General features: G+C 39.8%; 1 protein-coding gene and 1 long non-coding RNA gene across 13 annotated transcripts in view; one reads left to right on the top strand and one right to left on the bottom strand.

The window, feature by feature from the left end:
• Positions 1-18,169, bottom strand: part of DLGAP1 (DLG associated protein 1) — a 401,105-nt gene that overhangs the window by 22,925 nt on the left and 360,011 nt on the right. For all 8 annotated transcript variants that reach the window (XM_064434359.1, XM_064434357.1, XM_064434367.1 and 5 more), the window contains 2 exons: positions 7,312-7,685; positions 3,999-4,090 (listed from right to left, as the gene is read on the bottom strand). In XM_064434359.1, the coding sequence (XP_064290429.1) occupies positions 3,999-4,090; positions 7,312-7,685 (466 nt within the window). The remainder of the gene's footprint in view (positions 1-3,998; positions 4,091-7,311; positions 7,686-18,169) is intronic.
• The window catches only part of LOC135308859 (uncharacterized), a 60,533-nt gene continuing 43,482 nt past the window's right edge, over positions 1,119-18,169 (top strand). For 4 of the 5 annotated variants that reach the window (XR_010369259.1, XR_010369231.1, XR_010369252.1 and 1 more), the window contains exons 1-2: positions 1,119-1,790; positions 2,425-2,503. This is a non-coding gene — a long non-coding RNA (uncharacterized LOC135308859). The remainder of the gene's footprint in view (positions 1,791-2,424; positions 2,504-18,169) is intronic. The other variant, XR_010369262.1, reaches the window with a different exon arrangement.

The raw sequence follows: 18,169 nt of genomic DNA, 5'->3' as shown, positions 1-18,169 counted from the left end.
GGGAGGTGATGTGGGGAATTAGTCCCACAGGATGGGACTGGCCAGAGGAATGAGTGTGGGTTGCAAAGGACATTTAAAGATCATCTAGTCCAACCTCCCTGCAATGACCAGGGACATCTTCAACTAGATTAGGTTGCTCCAAGTCCTGTTCAGCATGACCTTGATGCTTCCAGGGATGGGAAACCTAAACCTTCAGAATTTCTCACTGGAACGGCTTCCACTATGGAGAACATAGATAGCCAGAAAATGCTGCTGAGAAAAGCCATGCAAGCAGTTCACAGAATCACAGACTATTCTTAGTTTTAAGGGATCCAAAAGGATCATCAAGTCCAACTCTTAGCCCTGCACAGGACATTCCCCGAATGTCATATCATGTACTTCCTGCTTAGCTTACCCAAAATACAGACTTGAAAGGTCTAAAGAGTACAGTGTTGAAAAGTTTGAGTTAGAGTTAGGGAAGAACACAAAACCTGAGTGTTTTTTGTTGGACAGTAAGTAACCAAACCCAAAAACCTAGAGGAAAACAGAAAAATATGAGTTTATATAGTAACAAAATCCAAAGATGTGAGGATTTTTTTCCCTGGAGGAGACAGCACAGGGTTTTTGTTTGATTGTTTGCTTTATGCTACCATATTGCTATTTCAAATTATTCCACTTCATACCATATCAAGACGTGTGTGGTAGGATGTACTTTGTGTATCTTGTGGTAAGACACACTTTTGTACATCAAGATATGAGGGCACCTTCCTTGGTGCCCCAGAAACCAGAGAAGAGGGAGAATGATCATCTGTCTACTGCAGTCTCCTATGGCAGTGTTCTTCCTCCAGAAACTATCATTGTTTCAGTATTCAAAAATTCTTGTGAAGGCAAATCAGGTACAATTACCAGCTGGTGGTACATCTAGAACAATGAGCGAGACCATTTTTGAGGTGAGAATGTAATAGGAAGAGATCTTGGGGCAGGCAAGATAAATTGCAAGAGAGACTAAAACTGATTACAGAGCTATAGAACTGAAAACCCCTTGTTCAAGAAGAATGTATGCTAATTGTTTTTGCCAGAATAAATTATTTCTTTTTTTTTTCTGCTTCAGTAGAACTGGTTGACTTTTAACAACTCAATTATCTTCTGTAAGTGAGGAGGGTGGTCTCTTGAGGTCATGAAGAAGTTACATGTAGAAAGAAAGGACAAACAGAAATGGACAGAAATTGAAGTGTCCTGAGATTGCATGAATGAGTTTCATTAGATACACTTTTCAAAACTGCCCTGGAAGGAAAAAGGGAAGAACATTTTGGTTAGGGTTTTGTCAGCATCATGTGGAAGGTCAGGTGAGAGATAAAAGATTAACAGCAGCAAGATCATGAGGTTGAAAGAAATGCCTTTTCTCTCCAAGAGAATGATTGGACAGAGTTACTCTATAAATGCTAGAAATCACAGAGCTGCAGTTAGGGAATGGGTATGAAAAATATTATTGAGAACCAGCATAAAAACTGAGGATAAGATAAACAGCAGCAATGGATCCAGTCATAATGTGGTCAGGTAGCAGGAAGCACATTTATCCTTTGAGCAGTACAAGAGAAGGAGGAGGAGGACTGAGGCATTTGTCTTGGCAGGAGGCCCATGAGAAAGTGAAGAGCCAATGAAAGATCTGAGGTGAGATGGAAGACTGAAGAGAGAGAGCTGTCCTGTGAACATGCTCGTTTTTGAATTAGTTAGACCAAGAAATGGAGGCAAAGCATTTTGCTTACCTGGTCCAAACACAGAAGAAGGAATATTTAAAAGGACATGAGGAGGTAAGACTGCCTAGTGTGAGGATCACAATCCTATGAGGTGAAGGAAAGGGGAAGGAAAGAGCAGGAAGCCATGAAGAAGACTGAAAGTTGTGGTAGGCTTTTGATGCATTAGGCAAAGAGCCTTATTGTTTTGTAACAGTGTAATTAATAGCTTAGACTGTCAAGGAAACATGATCAATTTACTGTATTTATCCTTCCTGCTGTGTCATTCTTCTCATTTTACATACATTTAGTATTTCTGGAATATTTTAAAAAAACATTAATTTTTCAAAGATTGAGCTAAAATGGGCTTTTCTTAGGCTTTGCAGATGTTATGGTGCAGGGACAGTGAAGAATGTACTGTATTTACAATTCTATTCCTGTAACAGATAATCAATACATTGTGTTCTGCTGTGTTATGGAAAAAAAAAAAAGAGTATGAGTGCCCAGCTGTGATGATAAGCCCTTTGTGTCTTGAGTGCACTCATTTTCTAAGGATTAGGGGCTGTCCTTTATCAGCCAGTTCACTTCTGAAAGTCCATGATAGATTGCTGCTTTCCCCGTCTGCTCCACACAGCAGCAACCTCAACTTTATCAGTAAGGAAACCCCCAAACACTGCTGTCAGTAAGTAATGCAGAAATATTGCTTTCTCAGGGCAGACTCTCACAGGCAAATCTTACCTTTTTCTCTGGAGCAATAAAAACTGCCGTAGAAAGAAGACTTTGGAAGTAAGGTATTTACAAACAGCCATTTCTTTCTTTCTTTCTTTGCGGGGAGGGGGAGGGTTGGGCTTTTGGGGTAGTTATTTCCTTTGTGCCCAGGCTGAAGTGAAATGGTCCTTCAGCATCCATTCTAATGTGCTCATTTATCTAGTGCTGGAGGAGTTGAGGGTAAATGGGGCTAAGGTCTAACACATAAAGAAATGTCTGCCAGCAAGAGATGTTTTAGCAGGTTAATGAGGAACTTGGTAACAGCCTAGCAGGGTCATTGCAAAATCACATTTCTTTTTGCTGAAATCACTTCAGCCTTTTAAAACCACAGGAAAATGCTCTGCTGCTTTAAAGGGAGATTTGGTTGAATTGAAAATAGTGTAGATACACCTGCTATTTTTGAATATTTTTAGCAGATGTAGGAAAAAAATGGTGTGAAAATGGACATCTCCACTGGCTCCTGCAGTTAGCAGGCCAGAGAAGGGGAAAGGGCCTGAATTTTGTCAGCTCAGATTTGCTGCACCCATGTTTTTTTTCTGGAGAAATTACAAGGATAACTTCCCTCACTGACAAGTCATACTGCACCGAGGCTTTGCCTGTGACACAGGAGGGTACTGCCAGTTATCAAGAATGTGGCTCCAACATCCAAAAGCCACACTGTGCCCAAGTGGCCTGAAGAAAAGAGAAGCAAACTTGTGTGGGTGCTTGGAGTCAGAGCAAAACTGGGCAGGCCTGCACACTCAAAGGCAAGGGGAGAGTCTGGCTTTTCTTCAGCCACTGAAGGAAAGCCACTTTGGGAAGGAAATAAGATTTGCAGTTGCGGCCATGCACTCAAAAAGTTTATGTGTCCCAAGTGTTATGCACAGTTATGCTGCCCTGCAATGTACCTGCACATTTGTCACCAGAAAAGAAACAGCTTTAAGACAGCTGCTATAGTTTATTTTCTCTTTTGAATTTTTTTTCTTGGAGAATATTTGTTTACTAACTTAGGATATACTGCAGAATGTAGGGAGAACAGTTTTACAGGCTTGCTTTCTCAGCAATTTTTTTGCAAGGGAGCAATTGTAATGCAGAGATGTCTGGGTGAGATACCTGAGAAAAAGCTTTCAGTTTGGCTCTGCCATTGCACTGCTACATGTGGCTGAAATTATTCTGCTGAAAAACAAGGTGAACTTTCCCTCATCAGTTCTATGCTGCTGCAGCCATCCCAATACTAATACTCCAGCTGCAACACTGTCCACTGTTTAGGCAGCTTTTCTGGGGAAAAAGATATTATTAAAAGTATATGAGACCTCAATATATGTGGCACTTCTCTTCCATTTTTCTCACTGGTCCTGAAAAATCTTCTCTGAAAAACAAGAGCTATAACAATTATAAGACTCAGCTTCTCAGCTGGGTGATCTAACAATTCATCCAGGAAGCAGGTTTATGTGGTCATGTGTGCAGGAACTAGGGCTCTTAAAAATTAGTTGTGGCATAATTATTTACTTTAGAAAAACAGTATTAACTTTTACTCACCACTTCTCCTCCTCTACTTGAACTCCTATGGACTGGAACTTACTGGTTGCTTTATTATCACCTGGTATGGTGGATTCTTCAGCACCATCAACCTTAAAAAAACCCCAAAACATGACAGGTCATTAGAATGTATTTTAGCAGAGGTATCAGCTGGCTACTTGAAGTTTCTATGCACCTTTACTACTGAGTGTCTGCACACAGGGCTTGTACCATGAGTTCCTTCATTTAGTCAGTTTCTCTGTGGTGTGCTCTTTTCTGATGTTATTGCTGAATATTCATTATTCTTAATCTATAAAGCATTTCTGGTAAGACAATATTCAGCCTGCAGCATGCAGATGGATTTTATCTGGTATTTTATAGAGGCTGGGTGTTCACATTTGTCAGAGCACATCTCTGAGCAGCTGAAACTCCAGGTTTTGTGCCTCACCATTTGATTTTACCTTCTATCTGTATGTGCATGTGTATGTGAACTCATATCAAAATCAGGTGTTTATTTTGTTTAAATGTTACTGCCTCAAATCAGAGCACTGCAGAGAAAAGATTTTAAGACAGCAGACATGAGTCTTAGATGCATTTTCTTTATTGCTTCATCTTGCAAACAGGTGGTCCTCAGGAGCACAGGCTGGAACTTAATGCCACATCTCCAGCTCCAGCTCCATAAGGAGATTTGTACTAATGTATAAAGTTAAAATTTAACCACAGATGTGTCTTTGAACAAAATCACAATATTCTGGATCCAGTCGGTGTAGTTGTTAATTCCGAATGGGTAGCATACAAGAAAAACATTTTCCAGCAGACAGAATTTTTGGGCCGTAGCAGTGTCGTGAAGTCACCTGTAGCCTCAAACTGACCATGGGTGTGCAAAATATCCAGCTGTAGTGGCTGTTCCAGCAACTTCTTGTTGAGAACCACTTGACCAACCTGGGCAGGAAAAGTGCTCAGTGAGGGGTGGGAGTTACAGAAGCTGTTCTGTGAGGTGAAGTGCTTCCTTGACACTGGGGCTTCTGGGGAGTTAAATACACCTTAAATCCCATAACTGACAGAGTGAAGCAACCTTTTGATGGAAGGGCTTTTCCTTGCTTGACTTTGCTTGTTTGCTCAGCAGATTTATAGCAAAGGCTTGCAATGTCCTAAGAGTGACTGAGGAGTGTAGAGGACACACATGGAGGTTCACCAGAAGAGCACACTAGCTTTATTTGGCAGAGGAGGAAGAAAAACCAAGAATATACCTGTGGCCGTTGCAGCTTGTCCTGCTCTACAGAGATGGGTTGAAGTACCATCAAGGTGTATACTTGGTCTGAGTTCAAACTAAGCCTGAACTAGGCTCCCTTTACTCAGTGAAGAGAGACTGACTCTGCTGCCAGTCAGAGGACTGACAGTGTACCTATCTCCTTTAGTTGTTTGTAAGAAAAGTAATTTCTGGCATCAACACCTATCTTAAGGTATTTCTACTCCCACACCACCCCTTCAGCTGCACCAGCATGACTGCTTGTGCAACGATGCTGCAAAATGGATCAGACAGCAGACTAGTGAAAAAGTTTCTTTTATCTGTGAAGCCTGTCTGACTTTAAAAAGCTCATTGATGTGCACAGCTGTGAGGGTGGCACCACGCACAGGCAGGAATCCTGTAAGGCTGCATCACTGCTGAAGGTTTCACTTCATGTCATCCCAGCCTCAGGTGGTTTGTACCACATCTTCATTGGTTTGTACACAAAGCCTGCCTCGGCAGACTCTCACGTACCATCCCCAGATTTCACGATTATTTCATGTGATTTTACTGGTCATCTGTAAACTTCAAAGTTTAAGAGGGAGATTGTCAAAAGCTTGAAGAGCATATAGAGTACTGTTTTCCTCAGATTTCAGGAAACTGAGGCCTCTATACCTTTCAAAAGCAGCATTTGATACTTGCAATACTACCTCAAGAAGAGGTAGCAGGGAGATGGTCTCTCAAGAACCATGATTCACATTACCATTGTTCATTTTGGCTTCTGCAAACATGGAAATTATTTTCTTGTACCCATTGCTTTGCAGGATTTTTGCTAAGAATCTTGGTTTCTTGGATTGGTGAAATAAGGGATTACAATAATACAATGGCATTTTAGGCTTGGCTGGGAATGAGAATATATTACAGAGGAGTTTTTCTCTATCCCTGTCCCACCTGAATCTCTCTCCTGTGTTTAACACTGAACATCAGCCCTTCTTTCAGAATATACCCAAAACAAACAGCTGTGAAGCAGTAAAAGTCTACAACAAAGTGAATTGAACCCACAGACAATAGTTATTATTGTCTTTCCAAGAAGAATTGAGAGAAAAGTCACAGCTTCTCCAGCAGCTACCCCTGGGATGTCTTACTTCAGTACAGCACCTCTCATCTCTCTCATCAGGCTGATGTAGAGATTTCATGGTAAATTCTTAGAGTTTACTAATCAGATAAGCCTGTCCAGGCACACAGTGCTGTGCTTACAACCACCTTCTGCAAGAAAAAAAATCGTGTCTTCCTGTAAGGCTGATAAGCTGTGGATTGCTATTATATTTGCTCGAGATTCATCTCCTGTCAAAACTTGTGTTGATTCTCAGTTGATTTTAAGTTCAAGCACTTTGTTACAAAAGCTAATCCTGCAAACAGATAGTTGGGAGTTCTATGCACATCTTTTTTTGCAGGGGGAGTAGGGGGTGGGAAAGACAAATTAAGAAAGTAGATAACAAGAGTAGTTTATTTACTCTTGTCCTTTCTGTAAATCTGAATGAATTCCGGCAGGGTTAGTTTTCTTCTTTCATTCCACTAGAGGTAACAAAATGTAATTTTCTTTAACAAGGGCAAATCAGAAGGAACTTATCTTCTGTTCTTGAGGCTGAGATATGAACAATGCTGCCTCATTCAAGTGGCTACCAGTCATTATGAAATGCATGAATAAGCAGCAACAATTAATTCAGTGAGGCTGGATGAAAATATTTTTTTGGTGATAGTGTAATGTAAATCATTGTTTTACACATTCCCTTTCAATGATTTAATTCATGCCTTTCTGACCCCCGCTGTGTTATGATTCATAGATTAGTGCTCATGTGTGTAATTTAACAGAGCTGAATAACAAGCAGCTCAGAGACTCAAACAAATCTTTGCATCGGATGTATATTTATGATAAATTAGGAAAACATCATTAGTACCATGCAGAATGATTATGCTGGTGCAAGTTCTACATAGGTACCTGTCAGGACAAGAAGAAAAATATACAAAACCTTGTATAATGAGCAGTAAAACAGACGCAGGAATCCAAAACAATGGCAAGCATATAATCCATGTCATGTACTGTACCTGTATTCCAATAGATAAGCATCTGTTTTTCTTGAAGTGGTCCTTCTTCCTATCTTCTACTGCAACAGTGGCAATGGTTGTGGTGGTGGTGACAGTGGCAGTATTGTTCCCTACATGTTGGCTTGCAGGGCCATGGATCTGCGCATTGGCAGCCTCAATAGCAGCTGTCAGTGCCTTCATACTGTCCAGGCTTTCCGTGGAGTTGCTAAGTCCAGACTGGCTGATGATATCGCCCCTCTGTCCATGCCCATCCATGTACGCATCCTGGGCAGACTCCGTGCTGCTCTGGGCTGTGATGGAAATAAAGGGCTTGGTGGTAGTTCTTGGTGGGACCGGAGGCGGTGTCTTCTTGTAGGTGGTAATGCAGGATGACACTGGAAAAAACATAGCAGAGTTCTTGTTTTATTGATGCTGAAAATATGGAGAAAGTGTGCAAATGTGATCTCAAAACATCAATAAGCATGGGCAGAGCAGAGGTGAGGAGGAGGCTGTTAGCCAGAGAGCCCCCAAAAGTCAGTCTAAGTGCCATAGTAATGCCTTTCTTATCAGTGCCTTCTATTCCTCCTATATGAGTGGCAGAATTGCTAGTAGGGCAAATTGGGAGAGAAAGTATCTATTTGGCAAGTTCCTCCTTAGTCTTTTTAGGATTGTTTTCCTCAATATATTTTCTACTAATTGAACAAGACCTTCCACCAAAACATATGTTCTGCTTATGGCTCCCAAATAAGATTCACAAGGATGATAAGTCTCCAAACACTCATCCCAGCTAAACTGTACTTCAAGCAGTTTTTCTGTCTCTCTACCCTGTCCTACTAAATGCAGAGTTTCAAACCACATTTTTCTGATGAGAGTGAGGTTCTCAAATCATCCTTTATCAAAGTTTGTTAACACTCACCATGCTTGGACCTGTGTATTTCTTTATATAAAATGTCTCACTTGTTGCACAGACTTCTCAAATACTTTGAAATGCTCTGCAAGTTATTGAGGACATATTTAAAAGAACATTTTGCCATGTCTAATTTCTCACCATAAATATAACATCAGTTCTGGAAAAAAAAATTGCTTGATTTTACACACAGGGAGTTAGTGTAATGTAGTCAATGGCTAAAACCTGCCAGTCAGGGGTAAAGTGTAAGTATAAATGTTTGCAGTAACAAAGATTTTAATAAAAGTTCATATTTTGAAGGGCACGCTCTCTTTGTAAGTGTTGCTATGTGGAGTTATAAGCTTAGCTTTATGTTCCCAGGTTAAAACTATTGTTCTGTATATACAGAATTACATACAGAAAGCACTACATGCAGATTAAAACATCTTCCTTTAAGGGTTAGTTGGCAGCTCTGCATTACTGAAGTCCTGGAATGCTTTCAAGGGAGGAAAGAAAGTCCATTAAGAACAAAAAACAACGATGATATGCTCTATTTTTTAACAAAATAAAATGCAGGCATGAACCTGTGCAAAGTTCAGACACAAACTTGTTAACATAAATTCTTATTAACAGTAATCATATGGCAAGAAATGATTCATCAGATCATTTTAACTGGCAGACGTCTGTGCCACCCACATAAAAGGTAACTGTACTACAGCTGTTCTGCTCTCTGTTTGCACTGTATCTGCTTGTCGAGCCAGAAGCCATTATGGTATTAATTTGACTAGCTCACATCCATATGCCTCATATCTCCCCATAGCTGTAGGAATAGTTACAGTGTGAAAGGTGTTTCCAGGGCATGAAATCACAGGATTTTTTTAAAGGATTCTAGTATAAGTTTCTGATAACATGTCTGAACCCATGTTAAACATGTTGAATACTAATGGAAAAAAAGAGTGTTTCAGGTAGTGAGGGTTTTGAAACTATGATTCACTTCTGAAGAATCAAACTGAAACCACAGCATCTCTGAGAGAAGAGATGGCTAAAAATGGACTTGTCAAATTTTAACTCTGGGGAAGTGAATAGTTAATAGAGTTAAAGGTGTTTTATAAAGTGCTCATGACAAGGTCAATACCTGGAACTAACAGAAAGGATGACAGTATTACAAAGGGGATTATAAATGTTGTGCTGGTTTTGGTTCTGTCAAAAAAGCATTTGTTGTGACAGCAGGTAAACCAGCTGCTGTTGCTGCAGCACAGTCATGTAGTGCAGGACTCATGGAGAATTGTGGAAGTTGCTGCTTGAGTCAGGATACCCCAGAAACACTCCGGGTGGTTCATGGTCAGGAGAATGTTCTCTGAGTTGTGGAAATGCAAGCTGAAATCCAGCACAGAGGAATTCAAAACACACACACACACACACACACACACACACACACACACACACACACACACACATCCAGGTAACGCTTTGGAAAGCTGCTGCCAAACTTGTTTAATAGAGGTTCATGAGCAATGTTACTTTGCAATTCAGCAAAGTATAAATTGTACCATTTAAAATATGCTAGGAAAGGTACTGGGGAACTTCTGGGGACCTGCCAGCACCTGCAGTACATCCCAGCATGGCACATAAGTATCATTTTTCTTACATAGCAGAGAGGGCAATGATAATGAAACACACTTGAAAAGGTGTCTTAGGTAGGAAAGAGAGCATAAGAACCAAAGAGCAAGCTTTAACAAGACGGGTCCCCACATCACTGGGCATCCTGCACCAGAAACAAAGTCAATAGCAACTGGCTATTGACAGCTACCATGCTCTCTGGACACAGCAGTACAAATACAGAATTGCCTGATTAAGTTGTCTTTCGTTCTGTTGGTAAATGTACTCAATGAGGAGTATAATCCACACCGCAATGAAAGATGTTTGCACTCAGCTAATTAAATCTGAAGTTATTCTTAAGAGGGGGAGAGAATTGACAAGTCACATGGTGAAATTGTAAAGAGAAATAGCAAAACGTTCTTTTAGCAAGTCAAAACAAATCCTCGGTTTCCTGGAGTCACGCAGCACACACTGTACAGCTCCAGAGAAGCAGAGTGTGCAAGTCATAAAAGAACCCCAGGCACTTCATTACTGGAGATGATGTAAGCTCCCGCCGCTGCTCTGCGGAAAGGACACACAAACAATGCCGGGGCCGCGGTCGGAGGCAGCTGCGCTCGGTGCCGGAGCTGGCCCGGCAAGGAGAGCCTTTCGGGGCAGCAGCTCTTCTTCAGGTGCCTGGCAACCCGTGTCAGGGCAGCCTGAAGCACCCGCGGCTCTTCAAGTGGCCACGGTATTTTGAATGCTAAGCTGCCCGAGAAACAAAACGAGTCCTTCCCAAGAAAATGGTCAAAGCGCTGGCGCTCTCCTTGCGCAGCCCGGGGAGCCTGAGCGTTCCGTCGGCGCGGGGAGAGCACATCCATGCGGCGTTTTCCTCCAGCTCTCCTGCGGCACGGACTGCCCGGCAGCACCCCGGGGGAGAGCACGACAGCACCCCAGGACACGTGAAGAATTTGGAGAAATCCTCACTTCACACGCAGGGAACTTTCGAACTAGGAAAGCGAGTTTAATTCACATAAGGAAGTGAATTTAAAGGGCTGTATAAATTCCCTGATAAATATGTTCTTGGACATAGATCAAGGAGTGAAGTTCTGCACGGAAACTGATCTGACTGGAGAGTCAAGTCAAAGTAGTCTCGTGAATCATTAAAATTGTTTAGATATTGAGTTAATCAGAAATCTCTTGCTCTGAATAGTAAAAGAATCCTCAGTCTGACACAACAAACACAGTTTTTTTCCAGAGAGCACATGCTGCTGAAGCAGGTACACATTCCTCTCCTAGGGCATATGCAAGGTTTAATCCAGAAACTAGTTAAGTCATGCACAAGAATCCTCAGACAGCCAAAGCACTTCAAATCAGGCTCAGTGTTTCCAGTGCATCAGTCCTCCAAGTTATGTTCTCCTTTTCCTTTTGATCTTTACCCTATTTCTGTGTACTGCCTTCAGGTTACAGTTTAACCCCAAATACTTGTAGAAAAAAAACACTTTCTCCAGATTAAAAAAAAAAAAAAAAAAAGAAGAAGCCACAGTTTTTGTCTTCCTAGCCAGTATTTCCAAACAACTAGCTCATGGAACAGGAATTTGGAACAGGGAGTGTCAACCACCCAGTTCAGAAGGAAGTCTAATGATAAAAAAATAATCCCAGATTGCATAATAATAAAGGCTTGAATTTGAATGTTTCATTGTAAGAGTACTTCAGTTGTTTAAACATGCTCACTAGGGGAGATGAGCCCTCAGGAGTAAACATCAGCATGCAAGCACAAAATTTTAACTGAGTGAATGGGTGCTCAGGAGAACCCCAATGCAGATTAATATTTGTGAAGGGATCAAATTCATGCAGTGCTTTGAACAGTTCAGGTGATGAGACACATCAGTAATATCTTTCTAATTTGGTAGTCCTATATAAACTTGATTAACAAGAATAAACAAATGCACAAATTCAAATAATATAAGTGTTTCTTCTGAGAAAAAGCACGAACCCCACAGTTTGAAAGCAGCAAAAAAGGACACAACTTTCTCAGCACAAGAAAGACGTGAACCTGTTGCTGAGGGTCCGGGAGATGCTATATAGGCCATGGAGATGATCCATTGGTTGAAGCACCTCTCCTGTGAAGGCAGGCTCAGAGGGCTGGGGATGTTTAGCCTGGAGAAGGCTCCGCAAAGGTCTCACTTTGTGAGAAAGAAGGAAGGAGAGGGATTTTTATATGAGCAGATAGTGAAAGGACAAGGGCAGTGTTTTTAAATTGAAAGAAGGCAGGGTTAAATTAGATGCTAAGCAGAATTGACTCCAAGGGTGGTGAGGCACTGGAGGTTGCCCAGAGAATTTACAAATGTGCCACCTCTGGAAGCACTCAAGTCTGGGTTGGATGGGATCCTGAGTGACCTGGTCTAGTGGGTGGTATCCCTGCCCATGGCACGGGGATTGGAACAAGATGATCTTTAAGATGGCTTTCCACCCAAACCATTCTACGAGTCAATGATTTTAACTCGTACACAACTAAGTATGAGGATAAAAAGCAGGAGTTCTTCCATGCTGCACAGATGGACCTCAGTCTTCTGATTTACTGTCTGCTGAATGTGTGTTAACAGTGGTGCCCTTGCACCTTACACAACTGCCACGCAAAACACAGATATAGGCAGATCTCAGCAGACCTAAGCTTCAGAGCTGCAGCCTCTGGGTTTAGAGGGACAGTGCTCGATTTGGCTTGTTGGACTCACACCATACACATATTTCCTTATTTTTTTGAGATTTGGGGGGAATGCTTGAAAGTAGGGTTTCAGATCCTGTATTGTTATTTTTACATGCAAAAAATCAGTGTGAAAACGGAGCATGTATCATCTTAATAAAAAACTAAGCAGATGGTTTCTGAGGATGTAGAGATTTACTGTTACAAAACTGAAGCAAAGATTTTTATAAGAAGTTTTAAACTGCCCGAGGGAATAATACCACAGTGAGTTATGGATGTCATTATCCCAAATGAGAACTACTGAAGTCTAGATACCACACCATCAGGAATTCTGCCAAGGCCATGCTTTTTCCAGACCTCCCTCACCGCCGAGCTGATACCTTATTTGATGAAAGCCTAAGCTTCACTGGCTTAGGAAACAGGCAAAACATATAACTAAAATCCTGTAGAAATTTATACAAAGTATTTAAACTATTTTTATGGCACACAACAGCACTACAGACTTAATATCCCATGTACTCGGAGTTTAAAGCTATTGCTGGTGACCTTTTCATAAGTTTGGACAATTTTTCTTGCAAGTAATGTGCCTCGAGCTTCCCAGCTGGATACAGTGAAGGATCTCCTGAAGGTGAGACTAAATATGGCTCATTCTGCATCTTAAATGAATTGAGTTGGAAAATCTGCATGTGCATACCCAGTGGATGACAGGTGAATATTTCTCCAGCAGATTTTTTTCTCCTTTTAATTTCTTCTGCTGGAAGCTGCTGATGCCAGTCAGAAGCTTAATTGCTATCCCAGGGAAGCTGAATTATTGTGCAGAGAACAGGTGAGACAGCCAAAGGTGTCTGCTAAATGCAGTTTATCACTAGGATATTATCACAAATTACGGATGCACAGACAAAATCCAGGGCATGCAGGCTTCCTAGGAGACCCACTTTACTTCTTGTACTACACAGCTGCAGCTGAACTTGTCTCTCTATAAAAATGACCAGTACATTAACAGCACACAAGCAATTCAATTCTTGTGGCCCAAAAGTCAGGCATCTATAAACAACTGAATCTCAGGAAAAAAGATTTCACATTAACTGAAAGTTATTACCCAGAGTGGATAGATGATGGCTTATAATATTTAACCCCCCAAACTTGTGAACTTTACTGGTGTCAAGCAATTATCACTTGGCTTTATTTAAAGATATATGCACATAGGTGCATACCTGCTAAAATTCAGCCAGGCTGGGAGAAATCAAAAGAGAAACAGTTTTGGCCTTGCCCCTCACCTTTGGCTAAAAACAAAGTATCTGGAAAAACACCACCAAGAACTTAAAGGATAAGGACGTGAGTCTGTTCAGGACAGAGTCTCTACTATAGATTTGAAGATTCAAATGCTTCAGTACAGTCATGGTAGAAGGTCTCTGATACAGAATATCAACCTCTACATGCAATGAAACATGATGGGAAAAGAAAAAAGAAAGTATAGCAGAGGGGTCTTTTTAGTCAACATGTGAATTATTTACCAGCACTTTTTTCTGAGAAAATTGGGGAAACACTGCTCGATCTGTTGCTTAAACTAAGACTAGCAAATCATTCAAATGCTTTCTGCACTTGGCCAAAACTTTATTTCCCCTCGTATTGGAGCAGTAATAGAAAACACGAAACATTATAATTTTAGATAAAAATAGGGTACTTAAACATATTTTGTTTCAGAACTTATAGGTCATAAAATCATCATGGTAAGAAATTAATAAGCTTTTTGAATATCAGTACATTAATTTTGTAAAAGGAATTTATGGAAAACAAGGAAAACCTTGTGAAATATGGTAGTTTATCCCACTTAGATCAGGAATGTGTAACAATAAATAAATATAATAATATTCAGCTTAATGAAATCAGATTATTTTCCTATATATTTTCCAGTAAGCAACTTCACTTTGATATAAAACTTTTTTATGTGTTACTTCAACACTCTCTCGAGTTCCAGAATTTGCATATTTTCCTCTTGGCAATAATGTTAATAAAACAAAATGGGCATTTAAAAAAAAAAATGTGTAGTGGTGCTAACCAAATACAGACACATCTATGTAAACAGATATTTATGTAAAAACACAGTACAAGAACCAAACCCAAGATTTTCAGAAACACAGGGGGTTGAACAGTCTGCAAGCATCTAGTCACTATAGTTAGAAGATGTATTCAGAAGTTTTCAAATTGAGCATGCTCTGAAGAATTCATCACTTATTCTTTTGCCTACTTAGTAATGGTAGAATGTAAAGACTTTGTCTGCAAGTGCACATTGCAAGTTCCTGGTGCCAATAACTCAAAATCCTGTGTCTTGATTACATTTCTAAATTGGCTTTGGATTCTTGAAAATCTCACCCAAACTATGACTATAAAACCGAATTTCCAGACTATATCACTAGCTCTTTCAACATGCCAGAAGTCAGTGTGCCATAGTGGAGCACACACGTCCCACTGTGTTTGAGCATGTCACTGTAGGTGCTATTTCTTGAAATTACCATGTAATAGTAGTAACCACTGGTGCTGGCCATATTAAAGCACTCTTGTATATATGCTGTATGTCCCTTCAGTTACAGAAGGAATAATTAATATCTCAGCATCCAGGAGGCTTAAACCCTATCAAACCTGGAGGTACATCAAGGCAGATGTGTGGGCAGAAACAAGCCCACATATAAGTAACAGTCTCTTGATCTTTACTGAAACAAGTGCAGTATGATGTACCTTCCTTCACAGTTTGTTAAGAAGAACTGCATTTTGCCCTTCCCAAGCCCCTCTGCCAATGTCTCATCCTTTCATGGTGCCAGACTGAAGATAAAGCAAGTTTACCAGTCAGTCGTGTTAGGAGGAGCTTGTCACAAATTTGATTGAGAGATTGCAAGTTGAAATTGTATAGCTCTTGTCACAGGAGGTCGGACTAAAGAATAATTAGGATCCTCCCCTTCTGAATTCCTGAATCCCAGAAACCAACCTGTGAGCCTAGAGGAGACTTAAGCAAGCCAATTATCTCTGAGTAATCTGATCATGTAGCATTTAAGTTAGCTAGGTATTAATGTTGCATCACTCTTTTCAACATTATGGCAAGGATTTTCTATTAAGCTCTTCACTGCAGCTAACTTTCAAAAGGCAACACTTAGCTGGGGTATTGACATTTCAGAGAGTGATTCCTGTATAAGAAAAAATGTCTGTAAAAGTTGTTCCTTCTTCCTTAGTCTGGAAATGTACTTTCTTTGTTTGCTGCTGATGTTAGCAAGAAAACAAGTTTCTACTGGTTTTTATTCCCAGTGGTTTTCTGAATACTTAATAAACTTAAGGTAGGGTAAGCAGAATTCTATATTATTGCACACATTGGTATCAAGCTGGTCGCACGGAATTTGATTAGTGATGCATCTAAATTGGCTTAGAAGTGAATTAGTTTAAATTGCTGCAAACCCACCCCTGATGTGGACATATTTAGAAGTGAATATAACTGTTAATGTCTTTTTTTAAACTTAAATTAAAATGAAGGGAATAAGAGTGATTCTTTCAAATAATTTATTGCAATTAACTGCATCAATTCAATGATTTTAAAGTGATTTCCGTTTATGCCATGGCGTGCAAACAAGCTGCACATTGTTATCAGTTATATCCATTTGAATCCAGTAAAAACTGTATAAGTATAATTTAATCCAGTAAGAATTTGTGAAATTTAATTTTCTGCATCATAATCAGTTTTCAGGTTGCTGTATTTGAGTTCATTTATGCCTGCATGGTTTGCTTACTTTTATATCTGGGATTTTTTTTAAACTACACTAAAGAGAACACAAGGAACACGCATTGTTCTAATGTATTTCATTAATGAAATTTTCAAAGTTGACCCACAATGGGAAAGTTCTGCACTATCAGCTTGGTGTGTGTGTGTGTATATATATATATATATACACACAAAATACACATACATACATGTATAGGACAGTTATATTCATCCAGTCATTAGGGGACTGGAATACACAGCAAATAGAGAAATGTAGGTACAGCAGTTTTGCATGCTGTTCAACCCTAAGGCTGTTCAGAAGATTTTAAGAAATAAGAAAGTCATTGCTCTGACATAGACTATTCAAATTCATTTACTACAGACTATATGAGGTGGGATTTACTATTTTTGGTACTATAGCCACTACTTTATTAATCAAACTACTTTATGATGCTGCTGAGTATAGGCTGTGATTCCACAGAGCAGAAAGCACTTTGTCCCCTAATCCAGCAATTAACTCAAATCTCTTTAAACTCTTTAAAACAAACTATGTTTTTTTTTTAAGTACTTGGTGCCACCAAGGTGTTACTTTGAAATTGTCTCAAAAGTCAACATTTGAGTTTTGAAGATCTTGTTTTATGCTACTTGATATATAAGACTTTATTAAATAGTTTGTCTAAGAGTTAAAAGTTATTAAAGTGACAGTAATGATGAAGGGCTGCTGTATTTTAATCAGATAGACATTGAGAAGAAATTCCACAAATGCCAAAGACACGAAAATAAAAGCCAGTGTCAACTAAAAGAAGAATGTGATTGATAAAAAAAATAGGACCAACTTTTTAGCTACTATGAAGTGCTATGAAGCACCACAATAACTGATTTTAACTATTTTTCTGAATTTTAGTGTAACACGACAGGGTTGAAAAACCTATGCAGGTATAACAGCACATCATGCTACTCTCATAGATAAAATCTTTATAAACATAATTGTAGAAAACCAGGTTTCAGGAAGAAAAGTATCATGTGCCTATTGAGCAAGAACATCTGTTCAGACAGGGAAGTACTGACTTGTTTTTAAGCAGTCAGTACTGCATTTTTCAGCACGCTTATCACTTTTGGGGTGTTCCAATCCAAGCAGGAATGTCTAAAACAAGCAAGTTATGCTCACGTATTTCCTAAAAACTCCAAACCAAAACCAAAAGCAAGTGCTGCTCGCTGCAGGAAGAAGGGAGGAAAGAAGGAAAATTACAGCTCAATCTGTGCTCTAGGCTAAACAGTGACTTGTCACCTGAGAGAGAGAATTCTGCCCCAGCTCAAAAGTTCTGGCTCTGCTGACAGGGTTATCAGATGACCTGAGAAAAGTCACCTGTCAGGGCAGATCCTCTAGTGCTGTGAGGGAAAGTCCAGTCCCGTCTCAAATTAGGAGGAAATGTAGACAATGTGTTTACACAAGAAATTGTACTTATCTTTGGCCTAATTTCAGGTAAAATAGTAAAACAGACTTGAGAATGTCAGTACTTTTCTTGAATTAACTTGAAAAATTGAGTTGTTTGGTGAACAGCACATATGAAAAATATGTTTGAAATACACATTTGGTGTTGAGAGGAATTAAAATCTACACCAAACCCTGATTTCTGTCCTCTCATTTTACATTCAGATGAACAAGTTACATCCTTGCTCAGTGACAGGTCTGAGGTCACCATGAATGACCTCATCCTTTCAGCTATTTGCTTGTTTTTATGAGAAGGGTCCTACTTAATAATGCAACAAGTCAGCTGAAAATACTCTTAATGTGAAAAATTCCTAATGATCAGTCCAAGTGCCCTGAGCACAAAAAATACTGACATCTCATTTACAGTCATTATAGTGTACAGATAAGAGCGTTTCAATAAATCTGACCACAAAAATCACTTATTGTTGGGAGTCCTGAATAAGCACCCAGAGATTTAGATACAGAAAGATTCAT

Source organism: Passer domesticus, chromosome 1 (genome assembly GCF_036417665.1).
Source record: "Passer domesticus isolate bPasDom1 chromosome 1, bPasDom1.hap1, whole genome shotgun sequence".
NCBI lineage: Eukaryota > Metazoa > Chordata > Aves > Passeriformes > Passeridae > Passer > Passer domesticus.
Note: the sequence above shows the minus strand (reverse complement) of the source record. Positions and strands in the feature narration are given on the sequence as shown.